Source organism: Sorex araneus, chromosome X (assembly GCF_027595985.1).
Source record: "Sorex araneus isolate mSorAra2 chromosome X, mSorAra2.pri, whole genome shotgun sequence".
Taxonomy (NCBI): domain Eukaryota; kingdom Metazoa; phylum Chordata; class Mammalia; order Eulipotyphla; family Soricidae; genus Sorex; species Sorex araneus.
In genome coordinates, this window is record NC_073313.1 from 290296973 (window position 1) to 290317445 (window position 20473).

The 20473-nt window shown below is 37.8% G+C and overlaps 1 protein-coding gene across 1 annotated transcript in view; it reads right to left on the reverse strand.

Moving 5' to 3' along the window:
* The window catches only part of TINAG (tubulointerstitial nephritis antigen), a 91531-nt gene that overhangs the window by 33627 nt on the left and 37431 nt on the right, over positions 1-20473 (reverse strand). The window contains exon 9 of the mRNA XM_004615789.2: positions 18398-18521. Coding sequence (XP_004615846.2) covers positions 18398-18521 — 124 coding nt within the window. The remainder of the gene's footprint in view (positions 1-18397; positions 18522-20473) is intronic.

Below are 20473 nucleotides of genomic sequence, written 5' to 3' on the forward strand. Positions count from 1 at the left end.
AAAGAGATGAACAGACACTCCCTTAAAGAAAACATAGATGGCCAACAGGTATTTGAAAAAATCTCTACCTCAGCTGCCATCAGAGAAATGTAAGTCAAAACAACAATGAGATATCACTTCATATTAGTGATACTGGCATAAAACAAAAAAGGATAAACACGGTCAATGATGACAGGGATGTAGGGAAAACAGAATAAGGATTACATGATAACATTATATTATTCTAAAGATAATTGTTACCATATATGTTTATATTTTTTTCAGTTTTGTAGGCTATGATTCTTTAACTTTTTAAATAAAGACTTTTTATAAGCACAGGGGAGTGAGATGATATATACACAGCTTCCTAGAAACTCAAAATGTATGTCTGTTTTTTCCCTTTATTACACGTAAAAATTTAGAATTAAACTCTAAGATGAAGATTTAATAATTCAGATATGGAAGTATTACTGCCAGATTTTTACATTTCCAACCATCTTTGCAGTTGGCTGGGGTGAAATATACAACATTCAGACCAAAGGAAGTATAAATAAAATGGTACAGGTCACTTCAATATAGAATTCCAAAGAAACTAATTTAAGAAATCCTTCTATACTCATATTCATTTTTCATAATCCAAATTAGATCATGTCATGTGACTCTAAGTTATGTCCGATCAACAAAGAAGAAACTTGGATATACCCAAAGTTAAAATCACCCATCTTGAGCTGTTATGTAAATAAGTAACAAATTTCCATTAATATTTTAAATGAATAACTATTTTGAGGCCCTTTGCTGCTACACCTATTTTTAATGAAAGTGCACCTCTTTCCACCAAAGAAAAACAAACTAAGCATTCAGTAGTTGAAAGCTATCCTACCACCCAAATTAAATGTCATGTTTTGTCTGTACTAATTATCACACATTTGTCTGTGTTTTCTAAATAAGTGTAAAACATATTTCTTCAACTGTCTTAGACTTTGTCATGTATTAAAATCTCTAATTAAAACATCTATTCAGAATTTATAAACTTTCCAAGAATTAAACAAAACATAGCATGGAAGTTAAGGCTTAATACCTAGATGTTATTCAGAAGAGTTAAAAATACTATGTTAGCTAGGCTGCTATAAACAAGTATTTATAAAGTCTTTATATGAGTAATGTGCAAAGGTAGTTTATAATGACTACTAGATTCTTGTTATTTATGTTATGTATAGAAAATATGAGAAGATATTTTTTAGAATTTTAACTCTAAATCATTATTTTAATAGTCATAGAGTGCATGTATTGTTAAATATATTCAATGGATGGGTATGTAAAATATTAAAAACATTAAAAATCCAACAAGACGAGGCAGAGAGATAGTAGAGATAGTACAGGTTGTGCTTTCCTTGCACACTGCTGACCTGGATTCAATTTTTGGCAAACCAAGTGGTCCATTGAGCCAACCAGGAGTGATTCCTGAATGCAGCCAGAAGTAAGCTGTTAGCACTGTCAGATGTGACCCCAAAACAAATGAAAAATAAAATAAAAAAGAAAAAAATCGAGCAATCATTTTCAACAAATATGGTCATAATGGATCCTCTTCTATCTTAACTACCCTCCATCTCCTACACCATTGACCAACCAATGAACAGTCCTCCTGGCTCTTTATTTCTGGCCTTGAATATTAAACTAATACTGTATTTTTTTAAATATCCACAAATAAATGCAGTCATTCTGTATCTTTCCCTTTCCTTTGGACTCATTTCACTTAATTTTGTTATGTTCTATCTCTCAGTGATTCAATAAAAATAAATAAATAAACAAATAAACAAATAAATAAAATGTAAAAAAAGTAAAAAAAATCTAATAAGAAAAAGAATATAGAAAATCATTCTGGTAACTTACTCTCCTAACTCTAGATGACCATCACAAGCCATCTTTATCTCTTCGAATTTAAATATACTGCTTTTACCACTTTTCCATTCTATAGAAAACCTTTTGTAGCATTTCTGAATATTTAAAAATCAAATTGCAACCTGATAAAAATTGTTCTTAGGGGATGGAATAAAGTACAGTTCATGAGACAATTGCCTTCATGTAGCCAACCTGGGGTGCACTGCCTGGAATATTCTTTCAATGCAGAATTGGGACCAAGCACCAAGCATAAGTGGGTGCAACAAAAACAGTCAGAAGCAAACAAAAACTTTGTTGTTCACAACTTACCACTTCTTCAGCTTCTAGAATGTTTTCATCTAATCTCTTAACCCTGCCTTCTCTTTACTACGGGTTGCCACAAAATATCTGTGAAATCTATACGTACACTGGATCCCATACCTACTTTCATATCTTTCTAGCTTGCTTAGAAGTGGTTATACTACACACTTGACACAGAAGGATTTCAGAGGTGGTAGTGAAACCCAGTGTCTCATGCATGCAAGGCCTTTTCAGTCTCACTAGCAATGTTTTTTCAAGCTTTGCTGATCTTAATAGATTCACTCATACCTAAACAGTCATTAAATATTAGATTTTCTCATGGTTCAGTTTCAATCACTTTTTCATATTTACTTACTCTCATTTATCTTAAATAACTACCTTTCCTATTACCCTGAGCTCCGTAAAACTCCCTCTGTGCTCTGATGTCTACATCAATGTTTTAATCTCACCATTATTAGTGAACTCCTCTGTTGCATTCTCCAACTGCATCGTGTCAGTCAGCATTTCTTCTTAAATATTTCTTTACCTATTAAAAGTTCCCTAATTTGTGCTTCATATTACTAAGCTCAGGCTGATGCTATTTACCTGGCTTTGCCTTTCCATAGCACATTCTTATATATCACTGTATCATTGTCATCCCGTTGTTTGTTGATTTACTCGAGCGGGCACAAGTAATGTCTCTATTACACTCATCCCTGTTTTTAGCATCCTCTCCTTACTCGTCTTTCCCAACAAATGGAGGCTCTTTCAGGGTCAGGGGAATGAGATCTAACATTATTGTTTTTGGCATAGTGAATCCTTATATATAGAAGAATTATTCTGAATGACAAATGAATATCATGACACTTTCCTCTTTCTAAAATTGTCACTTATTTTTGGCCCATAGATTATATACCAAAAAAGTATTTGACATATTCACTAAGTTCCATAAAAAAATGGCTGCTTTGGGCATTTTTTCCCAAGTGCCTTTTATTTCTTTGCTTTCTCCTAAACTGAGCAGGAGGTCGTTACCAAAAAAGCTGTTCTTTTTTGCTTATTTCAAAACAACTCATAACTCCTAGCTCACACTTTCCTTCTTTATGGAGATTTCTCAGCTCCCCAAGACTAGGACAAAGTCTATTGTTTATCTTACTGTTTGCCTTCTTGCCTTTACATATGTGCCTTGATTTTACATTTTATGCATTTTTGTTTAATATCTATTTCCACTATGAAATCAAGGACACTTTTGTTCTCTTGTTTTTGTTTTCCTCATCATGCTTCCTACTGCAAATTACCAGAAACCCCATGAGCTCTCTTCGATATTCTTTGCTGGATAAAAGTGAGATACTCAGGAATCACCCTAATTGTGATGGGTTGTACGACAAGTAACAAAACTGCATCAGATTTAGCAGGAATCTTAGACTTGGTATCTTGTTGATTAATTCAAACCAGATGTTCTCACAATAACCTACTGGAAAAGTGCCCAATTTCCATCACACTTTTTGTATATTATGATTTGAGGGATGGTGATTCAACTTAATTTTTAAAAGTTTGCAACTGTCGTGTCGGAGCGGATAGTACAGCATGTGGGGCATTTGCCTTGCATGTAGCTGACCTGGGTTCAATTCCCAACATCCCATATGGTTCCCCAGAGCACCTCCAGAAGTAATCCTGAGTGCAGAGCCAGCAGTTAGCCCCTGAGCATCATCGCTGGGTGTGACACCCCCCAAAAAAACAGGTTTCCAACTGCTCATAACTGATTTGAAAATATATTATTCTTCATATGTCCATAGACTCTTGGTGTTTGCTTTCACTTTACTGTCCATTTCACAGCCATGTTTGTCTCTCTGTTCTTATTTAATATTAATAAATTAAGGAGTTCATACTCTTGACCCCAGACACATATATGAAAAGTTAGTGCCAAAATTAAAACTCTTCTAAAAATTGTATTTGCCCAATGTATATTAGTTAATGTTTAATTTGTTTTCCTAACAGGGTGGTTAATTAAAATTTGATAAAACAAGCTTCATTGTTAAGTATGTTCACAGATATATCTTCATTTTGAAAACATGAGCACCTACAGGTACTCAATAATTAACTGTTAAATAAAGTTCTACGTAACACATTAATGGTAATTGGAAGACTCTTTCTGAGCCAAGGTGGGATAGAGGCTGTGGCTTGAATTGCTCCCAAGAGAACCTAGGGAGCCAGAGAACCCTGCACAGTAAGAGCCCTACAGCTCAGAATGATTCACGGCTCCCTGTTCCCCGAAAAGCCTGACACAAGCTGAAGAGGACATAGGCTCCAGACAGAGTTTTATAGTCCTGGAAATCTCTGACCACTAGGGCAGGACTTTGGGGGTGAGATGTGTCAGGTCAATGGGGAAAAGGACATACTTTATTGGACTGAAGTGAGACAGAGGCACGTGGAAGCTTGGGCTGTGGGGGAGTAGCCTGGAAACAGCAGCAAATGAAGCTGTGCGCAGCATCCATGCAGGTTCAGGTGAAGCCCATAAAAAGGAGGCAACTTACTTCACACATAGGAGAACCACACAGAAAAATACTCTAGGTGACATTTTCTTCCTGACCCTTCAAGAGAAACTTACTGAAGTACACCTACTGCACACCAGCTGCCTTGGAACAGCTCTGGTTTCCCAAAGAGGTAGAATATCAGTATTACCACAAACAAAAAACGGCTCCATCAGGATACTCTTGGCAGTGATTGAGTCCTTCTAGATCTCTCCTCTGACCTGCTGATATGGCAAACCTTTATTTCCATAGGAGCCAGCATATGCAGAAAATACAATTAAATCTAATCAAATTCAGTGTTATTTGATAGAAAATAAAAGTACTTCAACTTATTAATTACTAATGCAGAGAGATTAAAAATGAACTAATAGAAAAACAAAATAGTGAAAACAGGTAGACCAAAAATACACATGGAGACTTGAAAATTCAAGGTAATAATATGACATCATCATAGAAAACAACTCTCCAGAATCCAACCTCAGAGAAATGGCAGATTATAGCTCTGTATCAGATATAAAGTTCAGGACTCATAGTAAACTCAGTGAGGTATATGAAAATTCAGAAACATTAGTCAAATGATACAAAGAAACTCAGAAAAGTTCACAGAGATAAGACAAAAGTAAAAAAATTATTGATCTCAGAATTAAAATAAGCAGACTTAAAGCTAAAAAATAACGTAGCTTCAGTATGTGAAGATCTAAAAGAAATAAGTGGGCTAATAATCCAGATTAAAAAAAAAACACTATGAATACAGAGTCCTTAAATGATAAATTTAGTGACAGACTCAATAAATACAAAATATTCCACCCCCAAACACCTAAATACACATTATTCACAAGTGCTCATGGAACAGGTGAGGCCAACATTACCCAGAATTCACAACCAGATAAATTTATGGCAATTAAAAATTATAAAAATACCCAATAAATTGATGTGAAAATTCCCCTATAAAGACACTGTCAAAATGACTTCAACAGTACATGAAAATAATATACCACCATCAAGTAGAACTTAGTAAATGGATAGAAAGATGGCTCAAGAAAAGAAAATTAATGGAGCAAACACTCCTGAAATTCATATGGAACAATAAGCCCCCACGAATAGCTAAAGCAACTCTTGGGAAAAAGAATATGGGAGGAATAACCCTCCCCAACCTCAATGTCTACAACAAAGCAGTAATAATTAAAACAGCATGATACTGGAACAAAAGCAGAGCCACAGACCAATGGAACAGGGTTGAATATCCTGACACACACCCCCAAATATATGATCATCTAATCTTTGATAAGGGAGCAAAAAAATGTGAATTGGAGCAAGGAAAGCCTCTTCAACAAATGGTGCTGGCAAAACTGGACATCTACATGTGAAAAAATGGGCTTAGATCTCTACTTAACACCATGTACAAAAGTCGGGTCAAAGTGGATTAAAGATTTCAACATCAGACCAGAATCCATAAGGTACATGGAAGACAAGGTTGGCAAAACCCTCCATGACATTGAAGCTAAAGGTATTTTCAAAGATGACAGGCCACTAGCCAAGCAAGTGAAAACAGAGATAAACAAATGGGACTACCATAAACTAAGAAGCTTCTGCACCTCAAAATAAACAGTAACCAAAATACAAAGACAGTGTACAGAATGGGAAAGAATATTCACCCAATACCCATCTGATAAGGGGTTGATATCAAGGATATACAAGGCACTGGTTGAACTCTACAAGAAGAAAACTTCCAACCCCATCAAAAAATGGGGGATGGAAATGAACAGAAATTTTCTCAAAGAAGAAATCTGAATGGCTCAGAGGCACATGAGAAAACGCTCTAAGTCACTAATCATCAGGGAGATGCAGATCAAAACAAGAATGAGACTGGCCCATTTCACACCACAGAGACTGGCCCACATCCAAAAGAACAAAAGCAATTGGTACTGGCCCGGATGGGGAAAGAAAGGTACTCTCCTTCACTGCTGGTGGGAATGTCAATTGGTTCAGCCGTTTTGGAAAACAATATGGACGATTCTCAAAAAATTGGAAATTGAGTTCCCATTTGACCTAGCAATAACACTCCTGGGAATATATCCCAGAGATGCAAAAAAATATAGTAGAAATGACATCTGCATTTGTATGTTCATTGCAGTACTGTTTACAACAGCCAAAATCTGGGAAAAACTGGAGTGCCCAAAAACAGATGACTGGTTAAAGAAACTTTGGGACATCTACACAATGGAATATTTTGCAGCTGTTAGAAAAGATGAAGTCATGAAATTTGCATATAAGTGGATCAACATGGGAAGTATCATGTTAAGTGAAATGAGTCAGAAAGAGAGAGACAGACATAGAAAGATCGCACTCATCTGTGGAATTAAAATAACAGAGTGGGAGACTAACACCCAAGAGTAGTAGAGAGAAGGACCAGGAGGTCTGCCCCACGGCTTGGAAGCTGGCCTTTCATGCTGGGGGAAATGGCAGCTCAGATAGAGAAGGGAACACCAAGTAGAGGATGTTGGGAGGACCCATTCAGGTTGGAAGATGTGAACTGAAAGTAGACTATAGACCCAACATGAAGGCCACTCAATAGCTCTAATGCAGGCTACAACACCCAAAAGGAGAGAGAACAAAAGGGAATGTGCTGCCAAAGAGGCAGGGTGGAGTGGTGAGGGATATGGTGTGAGTGGTGAGAAGGATACTGGGATCATTGGTGGAGGTGAATGGGCACTGGTGGAGGGATGGGTAAACGATCATGAGTGAAATGCAAATAATAAAGTTCATAAATTTTTAACTGTACATCACAGTGATTTTCTAATAAAAAAATTTTAAAAAGAAATGAAAATTAATATAACACATAATGCATCATACCAAAAAGGAAAGGTAAAAAAAATCAAATGATCATCTCAGTACATACAGAAAAAAGTCTTTGGCAAGAGTCAACATACTTTTATTTTAAAAATCCATCAAAAAGTGGTGTAATGGAAAATGATAAATGCTACGTGTGACAAAACTATAGTCAGCATCATATTTAATGACAAATTTCTGAATGCATTTCTTTTAAATATCTGGAATAAAAAGCAAGTTTGTCCAATATAACCGGTAATATTCAGTTTTTCTTTTTTTTTAATTTGGGGGCCAAAACTATCAGTTCTCAGGGCTTATTCCTCAGGGATGACTCCTGGTGGGGGTTGGAGGACCATATAGGTTGTCTCTGATTAAACCCAGGTTTCCTTCATGCAAGGCAAGAGCTCTACCCACTTTACTATCTCTCTGGCCCCATCATTACTTTTCAGTACAATATTGAAAGTCCTAAAAAGAACAACAATAAAGAAAAGTATATGAAAGGAACCCAATCTAGGAAAGAAAAAACTTCTTAAAATTTAATCCCATTATTATGATGACATAATAATATACACAGAAAATTTCAGACTGTAGCAAAAAGTTGTTTTTAGGAATAATACACTATAAAGTTACTGGCTACAAAATAAATATTTAAGTATCTGTTGTACTTTAATATGCAGGGCTGTTGAGGCTGGACTGAGCTATCAGGGCGAGCCCATGTATACTGTACCGTACTATGGACAGGAACATAGGGACCCATGAAAATGGGGGAGATTTCTCGTGTGTCCTGACTGGTTTGGATGATCAAGCTGCCTTCAGAAAAATAATTTCAGAATACTGAAAAGAGCAGTTTTTCCTTCTCTCACAGAAGCCTGGCTGGTCTTTGACATGCAGATGGTGTTAGCCAGGCCTGACCTTTGATATTGTAAATTGTAGGCTCTGGCCCAGCATAGTCTTTGGGATGCAGATTCCAGGTGCCTGAAGAAGGTTTCAGTTTCTGTTTTGTATCTTTTCCTTTTCAGTTCTGTATTCTTTTCCCGAGGCTATAGGCCTACCCATACAAGGAAACAATATGTTTCCATTGTCTCAATGTTCTCCCTGTAACATTTTTTGATGCCTTTGATGACGTCACTATATTGCGTCCTTTAGAGGTACCATGATCAATAAAAGGAGGTCCATGAGGCCCTCTGCCTTGGCTAAGAGCCAGAGCGAGCCTTAGTCCTCCAATCAATGCATTTCTTCCGCGTTCCTATCTCAGCGCCTCCGATTGCAGGAACGTTCATGCAACACAGGGCATAAATCAGAAGTATAAATAATTTGAGCTTTGATATTGGTATATTGAGTAGTACAGACATATAAAGGCATAAACCTATACTACTAAAAATGTATAGTATAGCTAACCAATAATTTTTAAAAGTCATGGTAAGGGAAAGAGAAAGCAACAGTTAATCAAGATAATAATTATATCAAAGTAATTAATTTCAGTACATTGTACTAACCTTAACCAAAGAAGTGAAATTCCTAAAATCTAAAAACTTCATGTGTTGTTGAAAGAAATAGAAAGGAATCCAAAGAGATGAAAAGATGCTTTGTGCTCCTGGATTTGAATAATTATCATTTAAAAGACTGCATGACTAAAGGCAATTTATAGATTCAATGCAAATGTTATTAAAAATCCCAGTGGTATGGTTCTAAAGTGATAGAACAGTGGGCAAGGTGCTGGCTTTTTACGTGGCTGGCTCAGGTTAAATTCCAATACCCAACATGGTCTCCCAAGCCAACTAGGAGAGATTCTTGAGCTCAAAAATCCAAAATCAGATAGGGACAGAAGTTAAGGTACATGTTTTACAAGAGGCCAGACTAAGTTTGATCCTTGGCACTTCATGTGATCTCCTCAAATTCCACCATGACTGATTCCTGGGAGCAGAGCTACAATTAAGTTCTAAGCAACAAATGATCCAAAAATACAAAAAAAAAAAAAAAATCCCAGCCGCATTATTCATAAAAACAAAATAAACAAAAAACTCATTAAATGTATTTCGAACTTCAAGGACTGAGTTTTGTTCCTCAGAACAAAAGCGATTGCATAATCTTCCTTAACTTTAAGGGACACACCACAAAGCATTAGAAATTCCAGCTGAGGGGAGCTGGAGAGATAGTACAGAAGACAGAACAACCGTCTTGCATGTAGCCAGCCCACGGTTCACCCTGGCACCATATATGGTCCCTCAATCCCCAGCAGTGAACTCTGAGTATAGAACCAGGGATAAGATTTGAGTACCATTGAGTATTGCTCTAAAACAAGAAGAAAGGAAGGAAGGAAAGGAGAGAAGGATGGAGGGAGGAAGGAAGGGAGGAAGGAAGGGAGGAAGGAAGGGAGGGAGGAAGGGAGGGAGGAAGGAAGGAAGGAAGGAAGGAAGGAAGGAAGGAAGGAAGGAAGGAAGGAAGGAAGGAAGGAAGGAAGGAAGGAAGGAAGGAAGGAAGGAAGGAAGGAAGGAAGGAAGGAAGGAAGGAAGGGGGAGGGAAGAAAGAAAGGAAGAAAGGAAAGTAAAAGAAATTATAGCCGAATATACAGTTGAATAGTAATAGAACTTTTAAAAAGCCATAAAGATCAAAGTGCTAATAGTACAAAAATAAAAGTTCAAAACAAAATAAAATTAATTTATGGCAAAAGAGTATAAAGCCGACACCAAAGAAAAGTCTATTCAGTGTTTAGAAAACTGATATGCAATTGATCTGAGATTATTTGTACACCAGTTTTCTAAACAGTATTGAAGAAACTAGATAGCCACATGTAAGAGAATGAAGCAAGACTATGGCCTCACCAAACAACAACCACACATAAAATTTACAAAGGTCTTAGTGATGGAAGACCTGAAACCACAAAGTATGTGGAAGAAAACATAAGCAGTACACTTACGACTTATGCCTTGAATACTCAATCCTAAAGCAAGAAAATCAAAAGTAAAATTAAATGAGACATACCAAGCTGAAAAGTTTCTGCACAAAATTAAAAGTATCCTACTCTAAGGATGCATCAAAAGCTAATATCATGCTATTATTAGTTCACAAGGGGTTAACATCCAAAATATACAAGCATTCCTAAAACTCAACAATGACATGAAAAACTAAACCAAAATAAATAGAAGGTCTGAGTAAATACTTCTCCAAAGAAGTCATGCAGGTGAAATGATGGAATTAATTGCTCTTTTATTACTAAAAACATACCAATGAAAACAACAGTTGAAAGAGGAAGCTTCAGTTTCCCTTTGCCAGTGAGAAAGAAAGCCTCAGTTTCTTCTCTCCACGATTCATCTCTCGCCCATCAGCCAGACACACATGGCACACCAAGAATCATCTAAGCATCCCGGGGCTTCCCAGAAACATAAACTCTACCCTGGAGCCTAGGCTGATGGGAAAACTGAGATAATTGGCAGTTAGGCCTGGAAGATTTGTTTCCCTTGCCAGTGAAGAAGGAAGCCACAGTTGCCCCTTGCCACCTTTCCCCCTTTGACCTGACACATTTCCCCCCCAAAGTCCTGATCTAGTGGTCAGAGATTTCCAGGACCGTAAAACTCTGCCTGGAGCCTAGACGACAGGGGGACTTAGATAAAAGGCAGAAATGCCCAGAGAGATTTAGACCAGCTACATCATTGCGATATTCTTTTCTAAATCCTCATCAACAGATAAAGAATGCCAAGGAGCCTTTAACAGAGCATACTCAAAAGCCCTTTTAACTTAATCCTACACTAAGCTCCTCCCCTCTCAGGGAGCTTCCTCTTTTCCACTTTCCAATAAACATTTCTACTTTCCAGCTCTGGACTGGAGCGATAGCACAGTGGGTAGGGCATTTGCCTTGAGTCCAGCTGACCCAGGCTCAATTCCACCCTCCCTCTCGGTTAGCCCAACAAGCTACCGAGAGTATCCCTCCCCACACAGCAGAGCCTGGCAAGCTACCCGTGGAGTATTCGATACACCAAAAACAATAACAAACAAGTCTCACAATGGAGACATTACTGGTGCCCGATCAAGCAAATCGATGAACAACAGGACAGTGCTACAGTGCTACTTTCCAACTCTGAGTCTGAGCATCTTTATTACTCAATACTGAAGAGCCTGGGAATCGCCGACAAACAGACCAGCCAAGACCATTTCTAACTCACCTCCTTCCCAGTGAGGTACCATCTCACACCTGTAAGAACGCCTGTGAGCCAAGACAGGAAACAAGTGCTGGTGAGGATGCAGAGGTAAGGTGATCCTCCTTATCCCGTGGTGGGAATGGAAATGGTGCCGCCATGATGGAAAACATCAATGAGATTCTCAAAAAAGTAAAAATATAAATTCCACAGGAACCACATAACCTACTCCCAGGTATTTACTGGGAGATTTAAAATAGTAATTAATATTTAATAATAAACACACTTGCTAATTGGGGCTATATTTACAGCAGCCAAGAACTGTAAACAATTCAAGTGCCCATCAACCGACAAGGGGATGATAATGACATCCCATATATAGATAATGAAATATTATTCACCTATACATAAAGATAATATCCTGGAGAAGATAAAGATAAACTCAGGGAATACGATGATAAAAGAAATAGGCAGAAAGAGAAAAATAAATACCATTGATTTCATTTATATAAGATATATTCAAAAACTCTATGAACTAAAAATAAAATAAGATGTTTAATAGAAGACTAATTTGTTGTTACTTGAAGGGAAAGGAGAACAAGATGGAAGATAGGTAAGATATTGGAAAGAGGTTAAATTAGATCAGAAAAACACATGCTGATTTTCAATGACACAAACCTGAAACATGTAATGTAATAATGCAATGTTAGTTCAATTATAAAACTAATTATAAAAAGAATTATTGGGCCTGAGGGATAGGATTAGCCTTAAGGTACTTGCCTTGTAGCGGCTGATTTTGGTTTAATTCCCCTCCTGCGTATGGTGCTGTAGCACAGCCAGGAGTGATTCCCAGATGCAAAGGCAGAAGTAAACTAGCCATGGCCCGCAAACAAAAACAAATAATAATCAAATAATTGCAAAAACGAATCCTAAAATATGCCCTTTTGGTGATATAATAATCACCATTTATATAGCCTCAATAAATTCTGTCCCATGAATAAGAATAACTGATGTAAAGAATATTTTCCTTAAAATGAAAATACCAAATATTTATCTTATTTTTCTTTTTTTTTTTCAGATCCACAAATTTCATTTATTTTCACATGGAGGTCCATTTACAAGGAGTAACCGCCTGCTCGTTCACCAACCTGTTAAAACACATGCGTCTCTCCGTTCCAAATTTTTATTGTCCAACACAAGATAAATACCAAGCCATCCTTTTGTCAAAGAGCAGTAACTAGAGAAATGATCTGACCCAGTTTGGGCCCAGTAAAGACCACTGCCAGCAAAGGTCCTGCGGTTTTTATCTTATTTTTCTAATGTTTCTATTGCTATAGTTTTTTAGATTTTTCATCCTAAGCATAATTTCTAAGTATCATATGCAAAAGTAAATGAATGCTATTGCACAACTTTGATTCTAGGAATTAAGAAAACTCAGAGCCTTTGGCAGATGGCAATGTAGATAAACTGAAACAGGTGTGAGGACATGGATACCACTATAATATAGAGAACTTTGGCTAGGTTGCAAATATCAAATGCCATACTTTTTCAGCTGTAAAGCTATTGTCCAAGATATTTCAACAACTCTAAAATTGAATATTGTTGTAGATTCAGTGGGGGTTCTTAGTTTACTTGGCAGTGTTTTCTTACTAGCAGTATATATAAACATAGATGATGTGGGTGGAGGGCGTGAAGATAGTGCCTTGCATGCAGCCAACCCGGGTAAAACCCCAAGCATCCCATCTGGCATCCCCACACCTCACCAGGACTAATCCCTGAACACATTGGAAAGAAAAACAAGGCAGTAAAATAAGATATTAGTAGGATAGAAAGATATGGCTGGTTTCAACTACTTACAAAAACTCTTGTGTTTTACATGGGAATATACACAGTTTTGTCACTTTCTGCTAGAATAATTGTGAATATAATTCTCATTCCCTAAACTCCTTAAAGGGTTCTGACCCTGAAAGAACCTCCAATGTGGTACTATTGGGAAGGACGAGTAAAGAGAGGCTGATAAAATCTCAGGGCTAGGATGAATGGAGACGTTGCCCAAGCAAATCGATGAACAATGGGATACAGTGAAACTCCTTAAGAGTAAAACTATGTATTAATCTCACTTATATTCTGTAGGATAACGTTGGTTTGCTCTTCCTCCCTGGCTGCTGGGAGCTGGTGTTTGTTGATTGCCCCCAACCTGTCAATTACCTTTGTCTCCTGATTAGACGCTGACTTATAAATATTGTCTTTCTCTTCTCCTTAATGTCCTTTGCATGGTTAGTTATTTCAGAGCAATTGTTTTTTGTATGGAGACAGGAAGACAGTTAAAAAGACAAGCCTGTGTCTTGGGAGTTGATTGACTCTAGATAATATTCACTCCTGAACATCTGCTCTCTCGTCTTAAGCCCCAGTTGCCCTTACTTCCTAGATTCCCAAAAGCAGGGTTCTGACGAGGGACTGGATGGACCCAGGGCAAGCGGTGAGCTATGAGCTACCCTGGCATCGAAATGGGCCTGGCCAAAGTGCCCTAACGCTTAACTATAATTAAGGAGCTGGGTCATGGACAAATTCTGTCATAATCCAAAAAGTAATTATCTAGATTTGGACCCAGCTGGGGTTAAAGAGGATTGATCTGGCCTGAGCATAGTAGTCTGAGTATGTAGTGGTGAGATGTCCCCAGGAGAGTCACCCTACAAACGTAAAAGTGTCTATTACTCTGTCCATACGGAATGGTAAACATTAGGAAGGAGAATTAAAGATGTTAATAAAGTTGCCAGTCTAAAGAGAGGAGAAACACACCTTAAGGGATGTTATGCCCTCATGGGCTTCAAGTGGTCAGAAAGACTGGAAAAAACGTTTTGATCATGCTTCCCGTGGAGAGGTGTGGTTGGGGAGGCAAGGGGAGAGAAGAAAAAGATTGGCTGAGAGGAGGCGGGGGGTAGAAGAGGAGAGGAGAGATAGAGGAGATGGGGACAGCAGGGAAAATTCCCAAAACAAAAGTATTGTGGGATTAGAGAGAGACAGATGGTTAAGGAGACACAGAGACAGAAGAGGACAGGAGAAGAGAGAAGGAGACACAGAGAGAGACAGAAAGAGGATTAGATTGAATGAGACAGAGTTCGAGAAAGATTGAGGGAGAGTCAGGGACAGAAGAGATAGTCAGAGAGAAGGCTGCGAGTTAGAGAGAAGGCTAAGAGATGAGAGTAAGAGTGGCTGGGGAGATTGGAGAGGAGTCACAGAGAGCGAGTTAGAAAGAGGATTGGAGAGAGCTGGGAGAGATGAGAGATTGAATAAATGACAACTAATCAGCAACCAACTTGGCCCTCGCTCGTTCTTCCTTTGTCCGCCCAAAGCAACAGCCTTCCCGGGTAGAGAAGCGGCTCGAGAGCACTGAACGGGCAGCAAGAGAGAGCCACTTGGAGAGCTTGAGAATATGCTTTCACATGTAATCCCCACGTGAAGGTCTTCACACAGCTTCTCATGGAAGGGGATTTCACAGCTCCCCATGGGAGGGGTTTGCAATATTCCCCAGGGCTAATCACTTGATAGAAGTTTGAATTCATTTGTTCAAGTAAGTTAGGTCTAATAGCTTTGTCTCCTAGAGAAAGGGCAACAGATAAAACTTGCTGCAGTAAATTTGTATGGCACTTTAGAGAAGTATATTGAACTCTCTGATAAGGAACATTAACTGGGACTATTTGATTACTCTCATTGATGCATTAATTTCTGACTGCAGCAATTACTAAATCAAGAATTACTAATGGAGGAATGAATTAAAATCTGTTGCTCCAAGGCACATAATAATGCCCTGAGTGACTTAAAATATTTCTGAAAAATAAACATCTTCTCCAAAAGTAATTGTGCCTATTAGCAGAATTAGTGTTGTTAATTGTCACACATATGAGGTAAGTTTATAGAGGTCTCAATTTTCTAGGACTTTACCAAAATGAACACACTACTACAAGCGACACATGAAACATATAAAACACACATAGTGGCAGAATGATTAAATGTAGGGCCTGAGAGAGAGCTCAAAGGGCTGAGTGCATGCTCTACATGCAGGAGACCGGTATATGATTGTCAGTACCGTGTGGGTCCTTGAGCATCACTGGAAGAAATTCCCAGTCAATGAGCTGGGAGTAGCCCCTGAGTACCACCAGGTGTGGCCCCAAAATAAAAAATAAAATTGTAATGCAATCATATTTACTCATGTTCAACTCTAGCATGAACAAATTGAAGTGTAGTGTGAATTTAAACTTAAGTGCGGCTAAATAGGTGGGATAGGTGCTAAATGATCAGTTCTGACAAACCAAAAACAGTTGCACTATGACTCCGGCATTTACAGAGCTCTCCAAATGACAGAAAAAATTGATTTCAATTGCTGAGTACATAGTGGAAACATTAGTTTAGAATCAAAACAGCACTGGAAAAAACAAAAATAGATAAAGAAAACCACGTTTATAAGACAGGAAACTTTCAAACGGAATCTTAAGAAACAGCAACTAAAATAGAAACAAATTCCCAGTTACAGTATGTAGTGATGTTTATTTTGTTTTCATTGTTAAAATTTACAAAGCCGAGCTAATAAAGCGGTAGAAATCTGGACTTGTGTTCCTGAGAAGTTCTCCCCGGGACATCATGTGCTCCACAAACCCACAACACCACACACATAAGTCCCAGCTCAGTATCCCAAGGAGTGGGCATGGGGTCCTCAGCCCTCCTGAGGAAACTTCTCAAAATTCACTAGATAAGAATGAAAAGAAGCTCATTTTAAAACTACCATGCCTTATTTTTATTTATAGTGAGGCATGCAAATAGCTATAAAGTCAAATATCAACATGAACAATGGAGAATGTTGTTCTGTACCCAAGTAAGACTGCCAGCTGAGAAATTCTCTCCAATCCTTTCTCATACATGCCGTGAACTGATAGGAAAATATTCCCTTTTAAAGATAGTAGTGGAGTTCATGCCCAATTCAGTCAGCTTAATCAATAGCTGAATAAATAGCAGAACTCCTACAGTAATATAAAAAAATAAGTAAATAAAGACAGTAGTATGAATAACTTTGTAATTCACAGTGATTTACTAAAGTAAAATTCTGAAAAAAAAAAAAAACTTGAAAAAAAAATAAAGTAACATATTATAGAAACACCCGTCAGGATCTTTGTGATGAGTTTCATGAGGAAGCTGTAGTTACTTGACTGCCATGCTTTCCCATCACCTCAGCAAGGGAAAAAAAAATCAGCAGTGTTGTCCATTGGGCTGCCAAAATCCTGACAACCACCAGAGACAAAAGCTGAAAGAAGAAGCAAGGTTTATTTTAAAAGGGAGACGAAGAATAACACACAATATTGAAAATATTTGCAAGGAATTTATTGAGCCTCACCAAACTCCTGTACTATGAACTAAAAGCAAAGTTGATTTGGGAAGTGTGGGTGCAAGAATTACAATTCCATGCCCTGCCACAGAGGCAGGGTGGGGTGGTGGGGGATGGGGTGGGGGTGGTGAGAGGGATACTGGGATCATTGGTGGAGGTGAATGGGAACTGCTGGAGGGATGGGTAAACGATCACTCTATGAGTGAAATGCAAACACAAAAGTTCATAAACTTGTAACTGTACATCACAGTGATTCTCTAATAAAAATTTTTTAAAAAATTACAATTCCAATCAAAGTGAAAGAATTCCTCTGGTTTTCCCTTTCACTTTTCTACTCCATTTTAAAAACAAATAATTGCTCCATTTCAACATAATATTTGTCTGGAGTCATATTACAATGGGTAAGGTATTTGCTTTGTATGCAGCTGACCGTGGTTGGATCTCAAGCACCACACAATAATTCCTGAGTCAGGAGTGATCCCTAAGATTTAAGAGTCAGACCTGAGCCCAGCTGCCTGTGGTCCCTATCTCCATGCAGAGTGATAGATGGATAGTGATAGATAGATCTATCCACCCAAGCATGGATCATAAACAGGCATTTGTATTATGTCAAATCCAGAGTACAATATTTTAATTGAGGTAGTAGGCAGTCTATTGGTAGTCAAACTCTGAAAAGACAAAAAAACACCAAACAACTAAGAAATGTATAGAGAAACAAGATAATTTCTAAAGAGGAGTAAGGACCCTTCTGCCAGCTCAGGACAAAACTTGACCGTCTTTGGAACCACTGATGGCCAGAACGATACTTTGACAAGACGGAGAGGACTAAACAAACAACTACAGCATAAAACAACCAAACATCTAAAATCAGCTTCCCAAAGCGAGTTCCCAGAGTTACCATCAACCCACCCCTAAGTGTGTCATTTTCCCACTCTGAAATAGCTGTGCCCTCTGTTAGGAGATTACTTCCCTTTACTTCTGGGGCTTCTCTTCTTCCTCTCTCCTCTCTCATATTTCCAAAATAAACTGATTTTATGTGACCTAGAGACAAGAGCCTGAAGCAGAGTTTGGATCAGGACTGACATCTCTTACCAGTCCTGGTCTCTCGGTATCACACACATAGTACATTTTCTTCTTGGTAATTCTTAGGATGCAGTAACAAATGAGAGAGATGAAATGATCTCACTTATATATTTAGTAGCCCTTTGGCTGGAAATTAAGATAATGATTAAATTGTGCCTAAGTTTAGGAAATGTTTCATATATATCAAAGTCTTATACACAATAGAGAATTCTGGCAGCTAAATGCACTGAATATACTTGTACTCACATTCATTTTCCCAACACTGTCAAAATTTTAAGAAATCACCTTACCCAGTGAGTTTGACTGCATGCGTTCTCAGCTTTTGGTATTTTTCTACTCCTCCACTGGTTTGGGGAACATGTCTGTATATCCCTGTTTTATAATGGAAGAAATCTTCGTGGACTTGAATTATGGCTAAAATAAAACCCAATGAGATAAGTGACATTGTTTTAAAAAATTATTCTTAAAAGACTCCAGAAAATCTGAAAAAACAATCAAGAGTAAATTGTCCATACAATACAAGGAGGATTTTGCCATTCAATCCTAATTTACATTCCTACTTAATTTAACATGTTGCAACATTATCTACACTTAGGACACTTAAGCAGTATTTACACATTTAAACAACTGCCATTATCTCTCTGAAAAGCCATCTGTTTATTGTTGACAGGAATGCCACTCCCTGTGCCCCAAACACTTGGTTGATGATCCTTATTTCTCCATTAACCTCATGCTTCACAGGGAAACTTCGAATGAAGCCTGAAGCAAAGCATGAGTCTATCAAACTGGGGGAATTCCTGTTCCTTAATCTTTGGGAGCAAATACAAAGCTTTCCTGGGCAATTTTGAGTAAAAAGAAAACCCTTGGTATAAGGATATTCTAACACGATTTCATCCCTCCAAAGCTAAGCCAGGTTGAGTTCTTTAGAAAGTAAGAGCTTATACTTAATAAAAGCTCTCCTTCACTCCCTCACTGCATTGCTTCCTTATTCTGTGCTTCTTTGTGGAAAGACTTAGGCTACTCAAGGTGGAGAATTTAAACTTATCCCTTCTAAAAGACATGAATTCAAACTAGTTGACCTGTATAAATGTGTACAATGCTTGTCTGTATTAGTTGAACATGCATTTTAGATAAAACAGGAACTAAGGTGATTAGCATTTGATAGCTGGTTAAAGGAAGCTTGTCCTCCAAAGTCAAATGTAACCTTTTTTTTATGTTCTGCTTGTATTGTTCAACATTCTACATCTTTTCTAATGCTGTTTAGCTACTCTGAAGAGAGATTAATTTTTCCCTATCTGTTTTTTCCCATAAAATTTTAAGAATTTATATAATTGGATTCTATGCAGATATCTGCTTTTGTTCCCTTTCTATGAGCTAGATTTATTTTTAATTTAGGATTTTGAAAGGATGTACACAGTGTTATGTAGTCAGCATTCCATCGCCTTTGACTTTCCTTTGTTCTGAGGTATGAGAAATGCCACATTCTCCCAGGCAACCACACTGCATCTACAGCAGGATGAGTATGCCAGCATATATAAAATGTTAAGATATTGCAAATTTATTTTTCTCTCCACAGATCCATTGACTTCTTAAGGTCTACTCAAATCTCTCAAAGTACCGTAAATCAAATTTTTCTTAACTGCTAAAAAACTAGAGAAAAATGGATGAGAGGCCAATCTCAGTGCCTGGCAACAAATCCTTCCTTTAGGGTCTGACACCAAAATAGACTCAACGAACCCATAAACAGAAGCTGCTGTAATACTGTTTTTACTTTGGGAAACTGGAACAAACTTATACAGAATCACAGCATGTATGAAACTTGCTCCTGACTCAGGTAGGTATATTTTCAATAAAACTTAGTGAGATCAATGTTGAGTAATCTGATTTGCAACTTTATTATTTTGAAACTGTATCTGTTTTTAATTCATTGTGTGAAATTAGTGAACATTTTCTGTGACCTAGATGTAACCCTAAGGTGTTTTCTAATTTTTGTTTTGCATTCAGGCAACACATGGCGGTGCTCAGGACTGACTCCTGACTCTATGCTCAAAGACCATGTCTGGCAGTGCTCAGGGGACTCTTAGGGGGTTTGGGCAGTCAAAACTGGGTCAGCTGTGTGCAAGGACAGGGCCCTAATCTCTGTATGATCGTTTCTGCCCCAGGTTTTCTGTTTTATATAATAGTGACCCAATTTTTTTTGACTGATTAAAAAAGAGAATAAACTTGAGAGTAACACAATTTCAAGATTCAGAGTGGTTGAATAACTGCCCAATTGTATATATTAGTGTTCTTCAACCCCTGATCCGAATGTAGAAGGGTAGAAACCACTGCTCTGCCTCTTAAGTTCTAATGGCCAGTTTAAGGAC